The sequence below is a fragment of the Peromyscus maniculatus genome, chromosome 22 (genome assembly GCF_049852395.1).
Source record: "Peromyscus maniculatus bairdii isolate BWxNUB_F1_BW_parent chromosome 22, HU_Pman_BW_mat_3.1, whole genome shotgun sequence".
Taxonomy (NCBI): Eukaryota; Metazoa; Chordata; class Mammalia; order Rodentia; family Cricetidae; genus Peromyscus; species Peromyscus maniculatus.
The window spans coordinates 25,979,350-26,002,513 of record NC_134873.1 but is presented as its reverse complement, the minus strand read 5'-3'; the positions used below and the strand labels follow the sequence as shown (position 1 = coordinate 26,002,513).

The following is a 23,164-nucleotide window of genomic DNA, read 5'->3' as shown; positions in this document are numbered from 1 at the left end:
ACATGACAAAAGATTTTATCTCAATGAACATTTTAACTTGATAAGTTAAAATAAAAACACACTCTCTAGGGGGTTACCCTCCCCGATAGGCATGTATTAAAAAAATCTGCATTGAGTTGCAATTTGCAGGCTGTAAATTCACCTGTTGAAACTATAAAATATAATGAAATATATAATAAAAATATAATGAAACTGTATAATGTGGGATGGCGAGGGTGAATTTTATAGACGAATATAGCACTCACTATAATGCAATTCTGAAGCGTTTTTATCCCTTAATAAGATCCCGCCTACCCCTGTTGCTCCTGTCAACTGAGACTCAGACAACTGCCACCCTTTGTCTCTATGGGTGTGACATCGCCCATACAGGGAATCGCGTGCATCTGGCAGTGGTGGCCCACGTTTCTGCTTCCTGAGGTTGACCCAGCTCAAACGTTTTACGGTGGCCTCTTCCTTTCCATTGCCAGCCTGATGTCCCACTGCCCAGATCTGTCACCCTGCTTTACTAATTTGAGAGCAACAAGGGTTGTTCCCCTTGGAGGCTATAAATGTTCATACACACATTCTCGTGAAAAGTGTTCACAGCAATGAGCGTTTGCCATTCTCAAGTCCTATTCACAAGAGAAGACTGCGTCTACCCAGGAAACACGTGTTGAGAATTAACTGTGGATAATTAGCTGACCTGGGAGACTCTTCTCACTCTGCTCTTCTGCTCATGTTAATCTACAGGTCTTTCTGAACTAACTTCTTTGCAAGCTCAGTTGTTTTTGTTGTTGTTGTTGTTTGTTTGTTTTTTCAAGATATGGTTTCTCTGTGTAGTTTTGGTGCCTGCCCTGGATCTTGCTCTGTAGCCCAGGCTGGCCTCGAACTCACAGAGATCCTCCTGGCTCTGCCTCCCGAGTGCTGGGGTTGAAGGTGTGCACCACCACCGCCCCAACCTCAAGCTCAGTTTTAATGCTCTCCCTGTCTTAACACATTGTGAGTCCCTTGTCAATTGGGATCATTTCATTTTTTTTCTCAATTCCCAAACCTAGTGTGTATTGACTGTAATCCCCACTCAAAACTCAGAATATCTGAAATGAGATACATCCTTTTCTTTCCTGATCCTCTCCCTAATCCATGGCCCTTCATCTTACCACTGACCTGTGCACTTCCTCCACTCTGAAGCCTGATAATCACCCCCAAATCTCCATCGAGTTGGCCTCGAGATTGACACATATCTGCTTATACCATTCTCATTGGAAAACCGTTTAAGAATTCCACTGGAGTAAATTTAAATCTCTTATCCCTTCTAAAAGAGAATTTCATGGTCTGCCTTTTGCATCCCTCTCTAGAGTTTCCTTCTTCACCAGCACCCTTCTTGGCTCTTCCTCCTCTGCCTTCTCACTCCATGTCCCTAACCCCGGCAAGTTAAAGGGATTTATTTCATTCAACTAATATGTGTTGAAGCCTCATTATGTGACAAACAGCGTGCCAAGTCCTGAAGAAGTGAGAAAAACATGGCATTTCTAGATTGATGGAATGTACCCTCGGGTGAGGAAGACAAAACAGTTTTGGTAATTGTCTTAATTAGGATTTCTATGGCTGTGATAAAACGCCATGACCAAAATCAGCTTGGGGAGGAAAGGGTTTATTTCATCTTACACATCCAGGTAATAGGAAAGTCGGAGCAGAAACATGGAGATAGAAACCGACCAGAAGCCACAGAGGAATGCTGTTTCCTGCCTTGTTCCTCATGGCTTACTCATCCTGCTTTCTTATACCGCCCGGGAACCACCTGCCCAGGGTTGACACTGACCCCTGTGTGCTAGGTCCATCTCATCAATCATTAATCAAGAAAATGACATACAGGTAATCTGAATGGCGTATTTCCTCTAACAATGTTCCTCTTTTCAAGCCACTGTAGCTTATGTCAAGTTGACAGGAAAGTAGCTAGCACAATAATAAAGTGTGTATTATAATCCAGGGAAAGAGGTTCAGGTTGCCATGGGAACATAAAGCATGGGACGTGAACCTCTTATGCAAAAGGGAAACTAAGTTTGGAGGGATAAACAGGATCTAATTAGGGGAAGGGAGACAGGCAGAGGGAGCTCTCTGGCTTCCTGGTTTCCTGTCATGACATCTACCATGTCCTTTTCCCCCAAGGCTATCTACAAGATGGTGGGCACTGTGATCATGATGAAAATGAACGAGGATGGCCTCACGCCTGAACAGCGGGTGGACAAGATTTTCAGCAAGATGGATAAGAACAAAGATGACCAGATCACATTGGATGAATTCAAAGAAGCTGCAAAGAGCGACCCTTCCATTGTATTACTCCTGCAGTGCGACATTCAGAAGTGAGCTGGCGTCGATGCTATGGACTGCACAGAAGTCTTGATGTTCCATTCAGTCTGCAGCTATTCACACACACACACACACACACACACACACACACACACAATTGCTTGGACTACCTATAAATGGACTTGCTTCTTGTGTTTGAAACACTTGTGTGCATGAGAATGTCATTTGCTAATGAATTTTAAAAGCATATATTATAAAACAAAAACCGACAACCTGCCACAATGTGATTCGTGTAACATCATTTCATTAAAATACATCTTCCTCCAAAGCCTGGGCAGAAGCGTGCCGCCAAGTGTTCTATGATTTCCTGTACACGTTTTGCTAATGCTTGTGTCTCCTTGATTATATAATGTTAGTAGCACTGAGACCCATCCCCCCCCCTCCGCCATGGTAATGTAACTTAATTATGGGCTGTGTCACCATTCTCCTGTAAAATAGTACTGGACAGACACACAGGAGGGGCCCTTGGCTCCCTGTCTGGCCCACAACACAGCTTGTATTATCAGTGAATATAAATGTACTACATTTGCATGCCTTTTGGGTTTGCCTTAATTCTTACCTCATTTGTACCCTCTCAACCTGGAAAGAGCTGTTTTGGATGAATGCAGTATAACACTTAAAAAATCCTGCTAAATGATAAATTCATTAAGTATATCTATCTATATATCTATAGACACAAAGGTATTATTTATTGAAAGTAAAAACATAATGATGGGAATGTACTGATTTCTGCTTGACGTTTCAAAGGCTTCCAGAAGGTGGCAATAGATGTCCCAAATAAATTTATAATGTTTGATTTATTTCCCTAATTCTTAATTCATCATTTTCAGCTTGATGTTCGTAATAGTCAGGGCCAGCTAGCAATGGCTTACTCAGTCTCCCCTTAAGCATACGTCTTTGGAATTTGAAGAATGAATGAAAGGGGACTGAGTCATTTTCCAACTTCTCATCCAGCCCCTCCTCCCCCCCCCAAAAGAGGACTATTAATATGGCATGTAACATTTAAAGAAAACAGAAAATTTGTTCATTCTGGAAAAAAAAAATGTTCACTATATAACAATAAACTTTATCTCAGTGTGACTTTGGTGCCGAGAACATATTATGTGCAACTCCGGAGGCACATTTAGTGGGCGACGGGGGAGGGGTTCCAAGGTTAGTCAGAAGTAGAAAGCGTGCTACTTTTCAGTTTTCATGATGGAACACAACGGATCCTTCTGACCCTGGGGAGAAGAAATCTCATCGCCAACTCTAAATCGGGTTGGCATTTTCAGACCATGCCTGGAGTTGGGTTTCTTCACACAGTGCCGTCCCCTTGTGTTTCCTGGGAAGGGAATCTCCAGACTGGCACTGCACATCAGCGACCAAGCCTTTCAGGGACAGCCCTTGTGACCAGAAAACAAAACAAACCCCACACATTTTGTTTTAATTGAAATAACTTCTGGAGAGCCAGTCCCTGCTTTTATCAGATACTGCAACCCTCTTTCCTTGACTCAAAGTGCTTTTTATCAAGGGCCTCTTTTCTCCTGACCCCTTTTCCTTTGCCTTAGGACCACTGAACAGCACTAGAGTCCAGGATATAATGAGTCCATCCGCCTCCTTCATTTCCCAAGTAATTGTGACCAAGCAATGCTTACTATTTACTCAGGGCACCAGGGGACCTAAATTCTGCTCCAAGAAAGGACACGTCCGTGAGTGAAGAGAAGCCCTTGCACCCTTATGCATGGGTGCACAACCCCTGTGCATGGTGAGGGTAAAGGAGCATGGGCAGGGAGGTCTGTGGGATTCTGCACCTCCCACTACTGTTTCCCCTCACTTAGTGAGGGTAGCATGGGTAAACTGGGGGTGCCCCCTAGTTACGCTATGCTCTGGCCAACCATTCACAGCAAATCTTTGCTGTCTAACTGCCTGTGATGCACCCAACACCATTCTCGTGTACGCGTGTGTGGAGACAGCCCATACACGCTCATGAATGCTCGACTCCAAGGTACTGAATCAAAACCCAGCAAGAGAAGAGCAAGGGAGAGGGGTGGCATATGGTGGTGGCTCTTTCCACGAGGGGGGTGAGGTGACATTTGAATTAAGGCCATCCAGAAGGACCACAGTGGAGGGAAATGAGGGACAGATATCAGTAACTTATGGAAATTAAATTCTTCAGCGGGCTCACTAGTTTGTTTTGTTTGTTTGTTTTATGTAAGTAAAATGTAGAAGCTGAGTGAACAAATACAAATCCTATTTGCCTGTTTAGTCCTCATTGTTATGATTGATTAGTGTAGACTGACTAGCACAGGTGACCCTGAAGAAAAGGCATGTGCTCGTTGGGTTAGCATTTCTATTCCTGGTCATATTTTCCTCCCTGCCAAACAACAACAACAACAAAAATATACTCATAGAAGGACCTATGAGGACATGTCCCAGGACACCCTAGATGGCTGTTTGTGGCATAGGTAGTGGAGTCAATGTACTAGCTTATCATTAGAGGATCAGGTAAGTAGATTATGGACGATGCCTCAGGTTGGCATCCTATACACCTGCCGGAGAGGAGACTGGGTATGCACAGCATGGACAAACGTCTCAAATGCTGAGTGGGAGAAAAAGAACAAAACCCGCTACACAGTAAAGTATATATACAAATGGAAGGCAAGCCACACGATGACTAGAGTCACATTAAGTGAACAGTGGGTGGTAGTGGAGGTGGTTTCATTACTACTACTCCATAATAAGCCCTGAATCTAGTAACTGGAAACAGAAGCATATTATCACCTCCTGTGTTGACTGTTGAGCTGGCTGATACTGGCTTGGAGTCTATGGTACGCTTGCACGTATTTAATGGCTGGGGAGGAAATGGGCCCTGGGGACAGGGATGGCTGAACCTAAAGACTTCTCTTCCCAGGCTGGTCTGTGCTTCTTTACACTATGGGAGCCTGGCAGCAGCTAATACTACTTGCACAATGATCTCAGCTCCAGCACAAAACACGTCTTTTCTGTGTCACCTCCACTGGAGTTACTGGTTCCAAGAGAGCCACATGCTCTCTCCTGTTAGGTGAAGCAAAGTTCTTGAAGAACACACATCACAAAGGGATTTCATCATCTTTAGAATACAACATGCCAGTCTAACCTGTGGCCAGAGTTCACATCCCAGATCCTGTGTGAAACGTGCCTCCCAAGATTCTGTAAGAGCTTCATGTCATCATGACTTTGGGTTCAGGCTTGAGGCCAGGTATCTCATGACCTAAAGGCTCTTTAGGTACAACACTGAGTACCATCTTAGTTATGATTTGATTGCTGTGAAGAGACACCATGACTAGGGCAACTTTTACAAAGGAAAACATTTAATTGGAGTGGCTTACAGTTCAGAGGTTTAGTTCATTATCATGGTTGGGGCAAGGCAGCTGGAAGTAGGGTATCATGCAGGTAGATATGGTGCTGGAGAAGGAGCTGAGAATTCTACATCTTGATCCAAAGGCAACAGAAAGTGAACTGAAATACTGGGCATGGCTTGAGCATATAAGAGACCTCAAAGCCCACCTCCACAGTGACACACTTCCTCCAACAAGGCCACACCTATTCCAATAAAGCCACACCTTTCAATATTGCTATTCCCTATGAACTTATGGGGCCAATTACATTCCAACTACAAGTACCATTCTTTTTTTTTTTTTTTTTCTCCCTGAGACTGGGTCTCTATATGTAGCTCTGGCTATTCTGGAAATCACTCTGTAGACCTGACTGGCCTTGAACTCAGAGATCTACCTGCCTCTGCTTCTCAAGTGCTAGGATTAAGTCCCTTGTACCAATGGGATAATTATCTCCCCTCACACACAATGTAAAATGGTGATCTAGGCTTAGAATCATTGCAATAAACACAGACTGAAGAAGGAAGAGCACACAGCTGTTCTAATCAAGGGTAACTCTAAAGTGCAGCTAGGTGTATCTTGTAAGCTTCTTGATGGGGCTCCAGCCTATTGTCTACATGTGAAATCTTAGAACTACCAAGACTTTAAGTAGATACAATTCTTTTCAAAACCCTTTTATATTGTTTTTCTGTGTATGATATATATATATATATACTCCGTGTGTGCCCAGAGGCCAGGTGTTGAGTCCCCTGGAACTGGAGTTAGAGGCAGTTGTGAGCTGTTATGAGAGAGCCAGGAATTGAACTCAGGTCCTCTTAACTATGGAGCCACCTCTCCTGCCCCACTGTGTTTATTAACAACTTACAAACTCCATTGTCTTGGAAGAGATTCACTCTGACACTGGTATGGGATGAAACCTTAACAGTATTAAAATTCCTACCATTTAAGGGTAAAGATCCAGGGAACAGTTAGAAGAAAGCTTTTATTTGGGAGAAGGGGTGGTCAAGACAGGGTTTCTTTGTGTAGCTCTGGCTGTCCTGGAACTAACTCTGGTGTCGAACTCACAGAGATCCTAAAGGCATGCACCATCACTGCCCAGACAGAAGGAAACATTTTGTAGGCCAAAGTCTTAACACCCACCTTCAATCTTCCTGACGCTGATGCCCTAACAAGAGGATTGAATTGTCTGACCTTGTGTTCTTTTCTTTTCCAAGTTGAAAGCAAGGTGCCATTTGATTAATAGCTAACTTTCAGTACAGGGCTTAGGCCTTTGGGGGCCCTGAGGCCAGTTTTTGTTCCTTTTGAGGCCTGACAATGAGGGATTCGGGTTTTTTTTTTTTTTTCACTGAAGCCTTTTTCTGAATTTGAAAAGCCGTCAGCATCAGGCATATAGGAAGGAGATGCAAGCTTGCTTCCTTAAGTGTGGTTGGCTAGTCCTTGTTGCTCTCCCATTTTATTACAGGCACCAGGGTGTGGCCTGAAGGTACTTTTCATACTTCAATTCTTGTTTATTGTGTGCCATCTCTTGTTCCCCAGGTTACCCTGCATCGTTTTAGTTCAATTCCCACTAAGATGGATCCTAATCTCGGCACTTCTGACTCAGTGTTCCTCGCCAAATGTATCTGTAAAGACTAGGTGGGTTTCTGCTACTTTCCCAAGGCCATTTAGATTTGTGACATTTCATACCCGGTACTATGTGGATTAACTTTAATTCTACTTTGTAACATTCACCTTCAAGCATGAAGATCTGTCCCTTTAGCTATAAACCACCACTACAAACTCCAATGTCCCTTCATTCCACAACTCATTTGGCTTATTGTGGCATGGAATCTCTCCTACTGTTGGGAGACCCAGGAGGCTTTGAACAGCTGTAGGGGAAAAGCACCATACCTCTTCCAGCAGTCCAAAGGCCTCTCACACAAGCAATCCCAGCTTCCTCCCCTAGCAAGCCTGAGGAAGAAAGTAGCTCGCTCCTGTTGAGCATTGGGGATCCATTTAAGAGCCCTTGAGCCTTTAGAGACCAAGGCAAGAGTTTCACCTCTTCTCATTGTCGATTCAGATCTAGCCTGGGAAATGACAGGATTCTACCAGATTTCATTTGTTGCGGGTTACACTCTATCAAGAGCAAGGAGAGTTTCCACAAAGCAAGGAGCTGGAACATGGAAAGGATTTACTGGGGTGGCCATCTGTGGAAGGTCGAATCTGCTACAGGGGGTGACGGGGAAATGGAGCAGTGTACAATAATGGTGAAAGCAAGCCCAGCAGCTGAGAGGTGGACTTAGCCCTCTGCAATTGAGTCCCACTAAAGCGGTCAGGATCCTCACTGACTTCCTTCACATCACAGCGGTTACTTCAGAAAGGGCCAAATTGGCAGCTTCAAGGATACAACTCCCATCCCCCAACCCCTAACTTCCTCCCAGTAGGCTCCACCTCCTGATGTTCCACCACTAGCCAGCAGCACCACAGGCTGGAAACCAAGTATTTAAGACATGGGACTTCAGGGAACACTGCGGCAAAAGCTGTGGAAATGCATTAACAAGTTATGAATATGACTGGAACACTGCCTCGGGGCATTATAAACATTTAATCTTTATTTCTACATCTAATGTGTATCCAAAAAAAAAAATTTTTGTTGGGGGTAGACAGGGTCTTGCTACGTAGCTATTCTTGGAACTCATGATCCTTAACTCCCAGGCATTTTGGGACACTTCCTTTTCCTCACAGCACTTCCTGGTACAATACATGCACCAGTAGCCAATTTCTTACACAGAACTGAAGCAGTTGTCTCCATATACAAATACTCTGAACATCATAAAGTCAGTCCTCCCATACAGGAAAAAGGAATGGGAGAAATGAAAACTTGGAAAATATTTTAAATAAGTTGCTTATTAATTTTAATAACCATACTCATACTTTGGCTAAAACTCACTTGTTTTGTGAATGATTCTGACATTTCCTGAGGAAGAACACGAGTGTGTAATCCAAAGCTGTCTTAGGACTTCTAGAGACTTTAGATCTACCAGAATGACATGTATAAAGAAATCACTATTTATGAAGAGGTCCAAGTTAGCCAATTATTCTTTGTTCAGTTCACAAAAACATGACTTTAATACATATAAATTTTAAGTTTTATTTTTGGAAATTACACATACTTTAAAAGAACAATAGCTTCTTAAATTTTCCAATGGATGTTATTACTACTTAGAACACTGGATGTCTTCACTTACGATTGAAACTAAAACTTTTGCACTGTCTTCAGCAGGAGATGCTCAGGATCTGAGGGCTGCATTTCCCATAGTGCACTGTCTTCAGCAGCGGATGCTCAGGATCTGAGGGCTGCATTTCCCACAGTGCACTGTCTTCAGCAGCGGATGCTCAGGATCTGAGGGCTGCATTTCCCACAGTGCACTGTCTTCAGCAGGAGATGCTCAGGATCTGAGGGCTGCATTTCCCAAAATGCACTGCCTTCAGCAGGAGATGCTCAGGATCTGAGGGCTGCATATCCCATAATGCACTGCCTTCAGCAGATGCTCAGGATCCGAGGGCTGTATTTCTAATAATGCACGGTCTTCAGCAAGATGGTCAGGATCTGAGGGTTGCATTTTTCATTCTGTAGAAGCACATTTAAAACTACCACAAAAACTCAAAACACTGAAACTCTTTAGCTAATTAAAATTAACATACTGATAAATTCCACTTCGGTTTTTATTTGAAAAAAAAAAAAGGTATGTTAAAATAGTTCTGATACAAATGAGTTATACTGCTTATGGTTGGTGAGGAAAGTTCAGAACACGCAGCAGCTTCCTTTCTATATTCTTAGACTAGAAATGTTTTTGGATTTTTGGCAACTATTCTAAGAATACATTCTCTTCCCCACCAAAACAAAACTCAGTTTTTCTCAATAACTATAGAAGTATGCTTGCTTTTAAAAATAATACTTTTCTCAAAATACTTCCTTTTCAAGTTCATAAATATGTATTCTAATTCTTATTGCTGGTAATATAGGGACTGCTTCTTGCTGCTATTCATTATCTGTTTAAAGGTTAGCCCTAACCTTAATAGCTAACAGAACACAGGCACTAATACGCTCATGTTTCTTTAAAAAAAGTCATAAATACCAATTTTTACAGTAAACTGATCATTGTAGAAAAACTCTGTCTCTAAAATCAGGATGTGTCTCATGTCATCTCACCATCAAGTGTAGACTTTGACTCACATAACCACTAGCTACTCTGACAATAGGCACTCACCTCCCAGTCCTTCTAATCCTGCTCTATTATTAAGTCATATTCTCAGCCCTCAATTTCACTTTCATTTTAAGACAGGCTAAGCTGCCCAGGTTGACCTTGAACTCACTCTATAACCCAGGCAAACCTAGAACTTGTGATCCTCTTATATCTGCTTCCCTAGTGGCTGCACCAGCAAAAACTGAGGGCTTTTACACTAGGCCACCATGCTCTAGCACACAGTCCTGGCACATTCTTCCTTGGGGAGAGGGTAGTTAAAGGACAAAGGAGAAAGCATCATGGGGTTGGCAGTGCTTCAGTGCTGCATAAAGTATCTAATAAAAACCATCTTAAAATTGATGAAATGCAGTGATTTCAGAATTGTATCCCAAATCTATAGTTGTACCCTAGGGTTAAAAATCAATGGCAAGCACAGATTTTGCCCAGTATATCAAGTCTTAAGTAGGTCTCTAATACTTAAACATCAGTATGTCCCGTGTAACTAGTCTTGTCCACTGCATTCCCCCATTCCACACCAAGAAATCCTTCTTTCCACAGACATTTGTTAATTTTTAAAATTAGACTGTAACAACCTGGAAAAGCAAAACTAAACATCGGGTGCTCAAACTTTTATTTTAATTCTTACAAAATACTATAGAAATGAACCCAAACTGAACAGATATGTACATGTGCATATGTACAAAATTTTACTCCTGAAAAAATTTATAAAAGTAGATGATAAAAACAAACAAAATACAGAAACTCCAAAGCAAACCAACTTAAAAGATTTAAAACCAGTATTATGAAATTGGTTTTCACAAAGAAAGCAGTAGTAATTTTAACTGTTGGCAGCGGCTGGTTTTCTAGGCTGCACACAATCGATGGGTCAGATTAAAGGAGCCTCTTCTATTCCAGAATCTCTCTAGTCTCATTCCATTCCATCCGACAGTCCAGATCCCCTCACAACCTTTCAGCATGAGGGCAAGGCACTAAGTTGTCAGCTTGTATTGTCATCTTCCTCTTGAGTCACAGGTCGGAAAGGCAATGTGGTTTGCCCTCTTTCAGGATCAGACATTCGAAGAATTCTAATCAGTTTACTTGAAGGAAGTGAGCTAAAGGAAGCAAAATTTCCAATGAAGTTTTTATTCATTAAATACTTGCACCCACCCTAGGTTCAATCCCCAACAATATGAGCAATCAATGAATAAAAAACTTCCTGCTAGATACCAGTATTTTCAATTTGGATGAACAGAAAATAAAAAAAATTATGTTAGCTATTTTACACTCTTGTTCTTTTCTAGAGTTGCCTGGATATTCCAAATCAAACTGCCCCACAATCATGGGACTATTTAGAACAGAGGATCAAGAAAACCACAAAGGAGCAAATTCAAAACATAAGCAGTCAAAATTACCTTTGAGTCCATTCATTTCTTAAAGGGGTAGGGCATGAATAAAAGTATGCATCTAGGAAAGCAGATGACATCTTAAGTCTGCCTAGCAAGCAAAGGGATTAATGTCCCCTCACCCTGGTCATTTCTGCATTTAAAACCATGCCAGCTCCATCCTGCTTTCACTCAGGGCTGCTTTGGCTGCCTGGGATTTTTTTGTGTGTGTATGTGTGAGGTTCCATACAGATTTCTCTCCCCTTGTCAGATGGTACAGGTATTTAGAAAAGAAAGATGCTTTGAGAGGATTGAGTCTCAGACACACTGAGCTCGGAATGCTGGCTGTTTGCTGGGTAACATACTGGATATCAGAGCACACAGGTCTAGACCTACAGAATGAGATACCTCCATCTGGTAGGTGTGACTTTGGAGCCTTGTATATATAGGAGGGATGCAAGTTATGTATGTCACTTCTACATGTGATCAGAAACACACACACACACACACACACACACACACACACACACACACACACAGTGTATGTGTGTTCACAGAAAGTTTTAAGAAGTTACCTCATGCTTTGAGGGGTAAGCAAGATAAATTGTCTAAAACGCTGGGAGTCTGCCATCTTAAGTATCATATCCATCGCAATTCTCCTATTAACCATATCCTGAAGAAGAAACGATAAAAAGTTAGGATTGGTTTTGCATTAGCTATTTCTATAAAAGCAGCATTCTTTTGGCTGAAACAAACTTCTAGAGTTTGATCTATTACTTTATGTACAATGCCAAGTTCATCTATGGAAAAATAGTACCAGAAACTCTAAGGGGAAAGTAACTGAATAGATATATTATGGCCTCCTCTCTCCACACAAGTAAACACAACTGAAGTAGTAAGAAAATACACCAGTAACACAACTATTACAGAATGAATTTCTAAGAACAGCAGTAGTTAATTACCCAAGTAAAGATAAAACACGTTTACTTTCAAATTTATCAAGTTTTATCAAGAATTTAAAAAGTATGCCCTCACAAGGCATCATTAAAGTCATCATCATTGGAAGATAAGCAGACTTGAATACACAATTCATGAAAACACTAGATGAGGCAGTGTGCTTGGGAAATTATAAACAGCTTAGTACAGCTAAAATTGTAAAATGGCAGAGACTACACCATTAAGGGTCTCAATGTTACCTTACAAAATTAAATACTTTAGATATATCCACCTAGGGGCTTTAAAAAGGTGACCACAATCAGATCAATTTTTACAAATCAATTCCCCTAAAATGTGGAGAATGGGCTGCCGAAGCAGCAAGATATAGTCTGAAAGCCTAGCAAGTGATTATCACAGCAGCTGGAGGTAAAGGACAAGAGGTAGCAGAGCCACATGAGGAAGGAGAAAAGGGTAGAACCTTCAAAAGAGGAACAAACAAGGCCCAGCAGCATGTAAGTAAAAGGGAACAGTTCATCAGATTACATGGGCTTTGAAGCTAGGTGACGAGGGTAGTGATGAAAATTTGTCATGAACAAGGCAAAAAATGGGAGAAAAGAAAGATGCTTTGAGAGAAAGACCCACTCCAGTCTCAGACACACTGAGCTTGGAATGCTTGCAGTTTACTGGATGGTGGAAAGGGCAGCAGGCACACAAGTCTAGACTACAAATGAGATATCAGGATGGGGAACATCCATCAGGTAGGTCTATAAGCAGATAGTGGCTTTGGGGCCTGTGTTACATCACATCTACACACGTGACAAGAAAAATAGCAAAACTGTAAAAAGCAAACAAAAAACTTCAAACGCTCAACAACATCAAAATTGGGAGGCAGAAAGACTAAAAAGAAGACACAGAAAACACAAATCCAGAAAGAGTGTAGACCTGTAAGAAAACACATCCCAAGGGAGGGAAGAGAGGTGCCAAGTACTCCAAGGAAGACCAAGCTCACAGGCGACATCTGATAAACGGATGCTCCTGGAAAGTCTGAACCCAGACTACAATGCATGAGTAGGAAGGATGTCTGTTAGACACAGAATCTCAGCTGAGCCTCAATAGTAGCCCAATGAAGTAGCAAACTACAGAACTAAATCAGCCTATACACTTTAAGGATGTGCTGACTTCAGAATGGAAACCAGGATATGTATTATGTTAGGGACAAGGTTTTGCTTTTGTTTCTATAGGAGAAGAAAAGCTATGGATACCATCAAAATTGATAAAGGTTCGATTTGAAGAGAGACCTCTCAATTAGAAGAGGTGATAGTTCATCAACCAACATGATCAGATAAATTAACTTATATAACTAACAAATGCTTTTCATTTAATCAGATATAACTTGCCAAGTGCTGTGGAATGTTGTTCTGTATGTTGTGAATATGTGTTGGTCTGATTGGTTGATAAATAAGTAGCCAGGCAGAAGTATAGGTGGGATAAGCCTCTGTGTGTTTACTTGGGGGACACGAGTGGGAGAGATTTGTCATGACTGCAGGCCAGCTGGGACACAGGAAAACTTCCAGCTACATCTATTACATGGAGAACTGAGTGGGACCCTTGGGGATAAATCTAAGCCATTTGAAAAACTGTAGCAGACCTAGGTTTCAAAACCTTTAATTTTTTTTTTTTTTAAACCCTTAAGGTCAAATCCTCTTGTATCTTTGTTACCTTTTTTGCCCTCATGTTATTCTTTTGAAAAGCTTGGCCAAAACCAAAGAAGCCATTCTACAAAAGCCCTGTGTTAAGAAGCAAAAGCTTTATGCTGTCTTTAGGTTGACGGAAATAAGCTAGGGAAAAGGTTGAATGAGAGAGAGGTAAGAGAAAGGCTTGAGTGTGGCAGGGTCTCTAGACAGTAACCATGGAGAGAACTAAACTATAGGGTCTTCCCAACCACTAACATCACAAACTAATGTGGCAAGGCATACCTTCACTACTGTGGAGAAACAAAAGACTCTTCCTTTCAAAACATTCAAACCAAATAAAAATTAGAGAACTTAAAATTCAACAATACCATGTAGACATCAAACTCATCCAGGCATCTGAAAGGTGATTCGGCAATGGACCACAGGGAAAGAATGAAGCACACTGTGGAGAAAGACCGTTCACCGCCGGACAAAGCACGCATGTCATTGAAGGAAGCTTTATTTCCCTCTCCAGGCTGAACCTTTAAGGGTGATCACAAGGAAAAGGTTTATAGTTTAAAAAAAAAGAAAGAGAGAGAAGTAAAGCTAAGGTCATTTAGAAGTTGAAAGAATCTACTCCATTCAAAATATTTTATACTGTAACAGCAAGCTATCCAATTTTTGTTTCACTTTAAAAGAATTAAATTGAGGGGCTGAAGAGATGTCAAGACGCTCTTACAGAGGACCCAGATTTATGTCCCAGCACCCACAATGCGGCTCATGCCCATGTATGAGTCCAGTTTGAGGGATCTGATACCTTCTTCTGGCCTCCTCAGGCACCTGGCATGCACTGGGTGCACAGACATACAAGCATACCAAAAGTCCATATACAGAAAATAAATAAGTTGAAAAAAAAAAAAACAAAAAAAAACAAAGTGAGCACTTTTTGTCACTTTAACGAAACTTAACATACCAAAATTCCAAAGCTATGACAACAAATCCAATATTTAACCAAACATTATTTATTAAAATAAGCAATTTAAACTAGTTCTTCTAAAACTGTTACCACATTAAACATTTAAAACACTGAGATAATTTTTCATTACTAGAATTATAGTGACATCTAGTGGCTACACAGTTTTAATAATTAAAATCATCAAAACAGACCCACTCGAAGAGGTTTACGCAAGAAAATGGTGGGAATGGATTGAAAGACATTTAAAACAATACTTTTTAAAATTCTCTATGGTAACAACAACAATAACAAAAAAATCAATAAATAATATTTACAGCATTCCTTTTGCATAATTTCCTGAGAAAATACAAAGTAGTATAAAGAAGCAGTCTATTTTATTTTGGCAAAACTGCAGACTTACTATATATATAAGTGAAAAGGTCAGTTTTACGTAAGTGTCAGACATATGCTGCTCTCAAATGACCATACATTCATTTTTTTTACTTTCTAAAAGGCTTAAAAGTCTGAAAATTTAAATGTATATTGTGCATCATTTTTGGAAGACACAATGCCCCTAGGAGACATAAGCATTCATTTCCCTTGAATTCACATCCAAAAGTAGGTGGGTTTTCAAATTAAGGCCCCCTTCCTCCCAATGGCAATGCAGTAGCTCTGATTCCGTTTCCTTACCAACCGAGTTTGCAGTCTTGCTCATTTCAGTCCTTCTCATTAGGGGAGGACAGTGGCTAGTGAGGCATACATCTGTATTTCTCTGATGCCTAACAATCCTGAGCACTGTCCATGTGCTTATCCTCCATTTGGGTAACTCCCATTTACTCATTTAAGTCTTTGGTGACTTTAAAATGGGCTCAAGTCTTTTTTTCTTTTATTATTCTTTTATTAGGTACCAAAAAATATCTTTCCCCAGGCAATAGCCTCCTTTATTGCTGGGGCTTTTTAAAATGGCCTTCTGTGTCCTGTTTTTCAAATCTTCATGAAAGTACTTTATTTTTTGTTTACAAGAAAGGGTGGCACATGTTAGTGGAGCATATGTGCTTACTTCCACACATATGAAGTATACACTGGTCAAGTCAGAATAATTAGCATTTCTATTCCCTTGTGATTGGAGCCTTTGAGCATCTCTCTTCTTTGGTTTCTGAAATGGTTTCTCTATGTAGCCTTGGCTGTCCTGGAACTTGCTCTGTAGACCAGGCTGGCCTTGACCTCAGAGATCTAGCTGCCTCTGCCTCCTGAGTGCTGGGTTTAAAGGCGTGTGACACACCACCCGGCCAGCATTCTAGTTTTCCTTATATATCTAATGTTCCTGTGAACTGCAGTGGATGTGCTGCTGGGGAGCACCACCAGGACTTACTCCCACCGAACCCCCCCCCCAACTTGCACTAATCATTATTCTGTGTTCAGAGTAACTCCTCAACTTCCCATGAGAATATGTGCGTTTTGTACTCTGTGCCTGGCTTATTTCATTTCAGATCACATCCTCTAATTTTATCCACTTTGATGCAAACCACAGGATTTCATTCTTCTTAAAGGTTGAGTATCATTCCATTATGTATATCTACCATATTTTCTTTATCTGTTCATCCACTGATAGGTACCCTAAATTGATTCCCTCATCCAAAAGTTTTATTGTTCTACATTTTACATTTATCAATTTTTATACTAAATGTGAGATAAATGGCCAAAGTCTATTTTGTTTTGTTTTACCAAAGGGCACCCAATAATTTGAATCCAGTGTAATTCATGAAGCGATAACCCTTTACTCATAGGCTTATAGTAGTGTCTCTGTCTAGATGAGCGAGCCATGTGTTCAGTGTGCTTTGCACTCTCCACTGTTTGGAAACTTGCTTTCTCCTCTTCTGCTCTCACAGTTTTATGAGATCTCTGTGTCTGAATTCCTAATTGTCTTCTAGCTTCCTGAGATAGACCACTAATGTTGGATCTATCTTTCCTCCTTAAATACATATAGAGTGCTAAAAGTTCCTTTCTGAAAAGTGTTATACTGTCTCCTTCATGTTTTGCTGTTTTACTTTTTGATTGTTGCTGGAAATTATCTTCTAGTTTCCATGTAATTTATTATGAATCCTTAATCCTTTAGAAATTTGCTATGTAATTTTATAAATTAGGGAATTTTTAGGTATTTAATTTCATTTAATTTTGAAATATATTCTGTGTAACTTTAATAATTTGAAACTTAATGAGATTTTTAACTGAGGACAAGAAAATGGTTTATGCTGGTAAATGTTCCATAGACAATTCACAGAAATTATAATCCACCACAGGGTTCTACATTTATGCTACTGGGTCAATTTGGTAAATACAGTAAGGCTTGTATAACTTTACTGACTTTTAATCTGACTTTTTCATTAATTACTGCGAGTTCAAAAATTTCTACCTATATTTAACTCTTATTTTGCCTTTTAGTTCTCTCAATTTTTCTGAATATACAAATTCAAATATTTTTAAAGTTAACTTTCTAGTACTATGAAGCACTCCTTTTGGCCTTGAGCCTGTGTAAACCTAATTTTGTTGTTAGCAGCCGTGTGTAAGCTTTCTTGTCTATCTGCATGACATACCTTTGCTCCATGATTTCACTGAGGATCCTCCTTGTCCTTATGTTAGTATTTAAAAGTCTCCCTCTACCAGAACTGACTCACAATCTATACATACAAGGCAATCTTTACTTTTAACACACCTTCTTGGTCCACAAAGGCTAATGTAATTACTGGTAACTAAGTTTTATCTCTCACTAATTTGTGCGCCCCCCCCCCCCCCATGTTCTTTGTTGTCCTCTCTCTGGATTATTTTGGGTCTCACTCTGTAGCCTGGAATGGCCTCTAATTGTGTTAATCCTCCTGCCAACGCATTCCAAGGGTGATTAGACACACCTGGCTTCTCACTAAGTAGTTGCTTTTTCTAGTGTTTTACTTGGGCTTTAGTGTGCATTCACTTGACATTCTTTGCAGTGATTGTTCTAGCGATCTCAGTATAGCCCTGATGTCTTCTTGGTTTATCAGAATTAAGAGCACTTCCCGAAATGTGAGAGAACAGGTTAAGTTCGATGCTCTTGACTCTTTAAGTATTTTGGCCCTGAACATTATTCTGTCCTTTGCTCCTTCTGTTCTTAGTGGAACTCCAATTCTGTCCTCACTAAAACCAGCTAATTGTATCCTTCCTGTCTCTTCAGCTCTGTTCAGGGTTTTCTGTCTTGTTTTTATGTTACTCACACAAGATATTTCTTTCTGACTTAACATGAACTCAATTAAATTTATCTTTAGCTACATTCAGCTGGCTATTAAGCTAAGCCAATCAATGATTTCTTCATATAAAGTACTAACTACATTTTCAAAGTCTTAGAGTCATGTTTTGTGTGGATTACAAATCTGTACCAAAACTGTACTTTGCTATAACTAACTTTTATTTCATGACATATATCACTTGTGGTAAGACACTAGTCTACTATCTCTTGTAGCTATCATCATGAGTTTGGTTCTATTCTTGCTTTTCCTTTTAATATCAGTCACATTTCCAAGCCTTATTTCTCTGGTAGTTTTTACTGCTTTTTGAGGTAAAAAGAAAAACAAAAACCAAAAACCAACAGGGCCAGCAGGGTGGTTTATCAGGTTAGGGTGCTTGGGGCCACACTTGAGCATCTGAGTTTTAGTCTTAGGAACTCGTACAGTAGAAGGAGAATAAACACCTTCAAGTTGTCCTTGGGCCTCCATACTGACACTGTAGCATGAAATCTCAAATAAATGTAACAAAACCTTTTTACTTTTAATAAGATCCAGCAAATTGTACGTATTTAAAATGCGCAATTTAATTAAGCTTTAGCAAATACGATCATGTATGAAACTGAAATTCAGAATAAAGAACATATTCATCATTCTGTAAGTCCCTCATGCTCCTTGTAATCTCCACTTGGTTTCCATGTTATCTGGATGGTTCTGTATCTCAATCAGTGGGTTGCAACTCCTAGGGAGGCCTCAAATGACCCTTTCACAGGGGTCGTGTAAGACCACTGGAAAACAGAGATTTACATTACTATTCACAACAGTAGCAAAATTAGAGTTATGAAGTAGCAATGAAAAGAATTTTATGGTTGGGGGTCACCACAACATGAGGTATTAAAGGGTCACAGCATCAGGAAGGTTGAGAGCCACTGATGTAACAGAACCTTACTGCCTATTACTTTAGCCTTCAGTTAATGGAAATTTTCAAATATTATTCTTTCTTTTCAAAGTTACAACTATTTTAGATCTTTTCAATTTCCATATACATTTTAGAATCAGCTTATTAATTTCTACAAAAAAGCCTGTGGCTATTTTGATACAAATGGTGTGTTGAGTGTATAGGTCAATTTAGGAACTAAAATTTTGATATGCTGAATTGTATGTATGTGTTGTACATATACATGCTTATATATGCACAAGTATATGCAGTATGTGTGTGCATATGTGTTTTCCTCAATCACTGTCACCTTTATTTTTTGGGAGACAGGCTCTCTTACTGAACTTGAAGCTCACTGATTCAGCTAGACTAGTTGGCCAGGAGCCCTATGAATTGGCTTGTCTCCACCTATCGAGCTCTGGGATTAGTGTGTGGAGTTTTATGCAATGTTGGAGATCCAAACTTAAGTTTGCATAATAAACACTTTACTGAATGGGACATCTTCCCAGACCCTGCTTAAGCTCTTGAGCCTTGACAACAATAGATTTCTCATTTAGTTCTTCATTAATTTCTCACTACTTCTTTTAGCTTTTCAGAGTATAGGTCTTAGGCACTTTGTGTCAGATTTCTAAGTATTTTATATCTTAATGCTATTATAAATGGTATTTTAAATTTTCAGGTTTTGATCATGTTGCTAATACATAAAAATACAATTCATTTTTTAATGTGGTTATGTAACTCTGCTAGTTGCATTTAACTTCTTAGGTGTTTTGTAGATTTCATCAGATTTTCTGCACAGATGACCCTGTTAATTATAAATATAAGGAATTTGACTTCCTTTATCATCCCTATCTTTTATTCCTTGATTTGTGGCTAGAGTCACTGGTATACTGATGAGTAAATAGTGAGCATGGACAACCTGCTTGGCTCCTAACTGTAGGGTAGAGACCCAAATCTTTTTACGTTATGTTTGATGCTTTGTGTAAGAACAGATATTCTAGTCAACACAACAGCCCACCAAGGTGGAGCAAGTTTCCATTTGACTAGGACGTATATATGCTAAGTGACAGTTCAGTTCATCTGGGAGAAAGCTGGCCTGGAATGGATTTGCAGTCTTAGAAATTGGTGCCTTTAGATAGCCATGCACAACTCCAGCCCTCAAGAATGAACTGAAGTACTAGTCATGTGCCTAGTATTTCACAAGCCCTGCTGTCCTGTCAGTAGCCCTCATAACCACCAAAATTCTGAGATCAGCAAATGCCTCCAGGAAAGAAAATATCCAGCAATGTTAGCTTACTTTGGACAGGCTCTCCCACTTCTTGGAATTTCAATTCATCTAGTCGCTGTTGCTTCCACAGCTTTCCAATGTCTTTAAAAATAGAATTTTTGTAATTTCCTTGGATTTCTTGTACTTTTGCAGTAAAAACAATGGGTTATCATGACATACTACCCTCCCGACCACAGGCCTAATTCATCCCAGTACTTTTAAATCTGTATCTGTAAATAACTGGATCTCAAAAATAAATGGTGGGTAAAGATGGTGAACATAATTTACCAGTGGAAATTTAAACAAAAAAACAAACAAACAAACAAACAAAAAAAAGGCAAAACTAACTTCCTAATTCGGTTAAAATGCAGGGGTTCTAAATGATGAGGGCATCCAAAATATCAAATATTTTTCTGTGAATATTAGGATAGAAGGATAAAATTATGATAAGAGCAGCAGTTACTATTTAAAGTGGGTAGTTGTTTTTTATCTTCCTATATAGCTGTTAATCCATATTCCCACACCACACGATTTGTGCACATTTCCACAACCATAGAATCTACAAAGGTGAATACAGCAGACACTTCTTGGTTTCCCACAGTGAGACTACCGACAATGGATTTTCTATAATGTCCTACATGGTGCTGTGCAAAAACTTAAAACATGAGTGGACAAACAAGATGAACAGTTGTTAAGACTGAAAATAAAACTGTACTTAGCATCCTAAGAAAACAATGTGACTGGAGAAAAAAAAAAAAAACCCTAAGCTACTAACTTTATATTAAAATCAACTTAATGTTAAACACACTAGCAAAGATGACCTTTCACTTAGAAGGAAGTTCCTGTTTTCTAAAGGTAACAGGACAGGTTGATCAACAGTCCATCAAAAGAAAAGAAACAACTACGACAAAGATGCCGTCAAGATACTCACTGAAATACTCAGAGTTTCATTCTTGTGGTCGAAATTCATTTTTCCACAGTAAGCCCGCTGAGATAGTAAGTTGTCAAAGTATAATTTGCATCGCAATGTCAAACACCTTTAAATAAAATAAGTTGGCACGTTGTACTATAGAACTGCATGTTCAACACGGTTTAAGCACAGACAACTATACCAATGCTTAGACAGCAGCTTGGACACCTCTATTAACAGGTGGATTTAAGAGGATTTTCCCCATGTTTCTAATATTTATTTGTATCCTGGATTTTAAGTTCATTACTTTTATAATACCAATATTTATAAAATGCATAAAGGTATCACTCCACATTTAATATACTCCATTATGACAGCCAGTCCATATGAATGTATTAGTTACCCAAATAATTTATTCAAGGCATTATTACTCTCAGGCATAAGACAAATCTCGTCCTTAAAAAAATTAAGCTTTAGAGACACCAAGGTAAATATTCATCTCATTTATCTGCCTGTTTGCCCAACTTCCTAATGGAAAAAAGGTAAGGGTAATAATGCTTTGTCCCTTGCTGGTACAATGCAAGGGCAATCACTTCTTCTCTACTGTCAGATGACAGTGGACTATACTGTAAGCAAACTTCTGCTGCCTTAATCCCCTTTTCCCATGTTTGTGTGTACGCGAATGTCTGTGTACCAGAGAACCACCTCACCCGTCGTCCTTTGGTGCTATCCACCTTGGTTTTCTTGTATGCATGTTTTGAGGGTTTTGTGTTTGTGTGTTTGCCTGCATGTTTGTCTATGCACGACATACATGCAGTATCCACAGAGGCCAGAAAGCAATGGATACCCCATGACTAGAGTTGGAGATGGTTATAAGCTGCTATGTGGGTGTTGGAACTTGAACCCCAGAAGAGGAACCAGTACTCTTAGCTGCTGAGCCATCTCTCCAGCTCTGTCCACCTTATTTCGGAGAGTTTCTCGTTGCTCTGGGACTTGCCTATTTAGCTAGCTGTTTTACTAGTGAGCCCCAGAGATCCTCCTATTTCCACCTCTCCAGTAACACAATTATAACCATGTACTACTGTGCCTGACTCCTCTGTGCCCAGCTTTTCTGTGGGGCACAAAGCAGGGGTTCAAACTCAGGTCCTCATGCTCGCACAGCAAGTACTGTACTGGGTGTGCTGTGGCCAGCCGTCAATTCTTTACTTATCTACCTTGCTCTGTATCGGGAGGGAGTTGCTGTGATTGTCAGAGTGCCCCAGATCCTGGCAATGAAAGTCCTTTAAGCTGTCTCCTAAGTCTTTCTGTCATCACTTTGAGGGGTAGCTAGGGATGGGGTGTGAGCCCTAACAAGAGACTTACACAGATTTGCTATCAGCTCTTTCTTTCCATGAGACCCTGGTTCCTTTTAATGGAAGCACAGTATTTAGAAAATAAGGTCTGGGTAAAAGAAAAATGGCAATTGTTCTTATCATCTCTACTCCTTGATTAGTTTCTCAACACAACCATGACTTCTTCCTCAGTTTCCTGTCCTAAATTACATTAACTCTCCATACTAAAAGACAAAGAAACCTGGGTTTTCCTAGTTTCTTTTGCTGCCTCAGCACTGGTAATTAGATTCCAGAACTCTCTCTTAACACCCTTCAATACTCCAATGTATTGGCTGCTTCCATTCACAGGACTTCTATCATAAACTGTCTGAAAATAAAAAGGTTAGAGAGTAGAGAGAAAATGATTCTAACAAGTTGGTCATTTTTGTTCTCATCCCACAACTGAGTAAACAATATAGAAAAACATGTCAGTGTTCAAGTCTCTATTAAGGTAATACACTATACGATGGTTATTGTTGTCAAGGTGACAATCCAGAATAATGTGGGCAATGGGCCTGAGCATTCCTGTGATGGAGTATCTTTATTGGGCCAATTAAG

The 23,164-nt window shown here is 40.0% G+C and overlaps 2 protein-coding genes across 8 annotated transcripts in view; one reads left to right on the top strand and one right to left on the bottom strand.

Annotated features, from left to right (window-relative positions):
* The window catches only part of Vsnl1 (visinin like 1), a 113,226-nt gene extending 109,800 nt beyond the window's left edge, over window positions 1-3,426 (top strand). The window contains exon 4 of the mRNA XM_006996441.4: window positions 2,146-3,426. Coding sequence (XP_006996503.1) covers window positions 2,146-2,343 — 198 coding nt within the window. The 3' untranslated portion in view covers window positions 2,344-3,426. The remainder of the gene's footprint in view (window positions 1-2,145) is intronic.
* Window positions 3,427-8,804: 5,378 nt separating this feature from the next.
* The window catches only part of Smc6 (structural maintenance of chromosomes 6), a 60,953-nt gene continuing 46,593 nt past the window's right edge, over window positions 8,805-23,164 (bottom strand). For 5 of the 7 annotated variants that reach the window (XM_076559668.1, XM_076559669.1, XM_076559665.1 and 2 more), the window contains 4 exons: window positions 21,258-21,363; window positions 14,306-14,458; window positions 11,883-11,980; window positions 8,805-11,037 (listed from right to left, as the gene is read on the bottom strand). In XM_076559668.1, coding sequence (XP_076415783.1) covers window positions 10,923-11,037; window positions 11,883-11,980; window positions 14,306-14,458; window positions 21,258-21,363 — 472 coding nt within the window. In that variant the 3' untranslated portion in view covers window positions 8,805-10,922. Of the gene's footprint in view, window positions 11,038-11,882; window positions 11,981-14,305; window positions 14,459-20,356; window positions 20,429-21,257; window positions 21,364-23,164 lie in introns of all 7 variants that reach the window. The other 2 variants (XR_013047435.1, XM_076559667.1) reach the window with 2 other exon arrangements.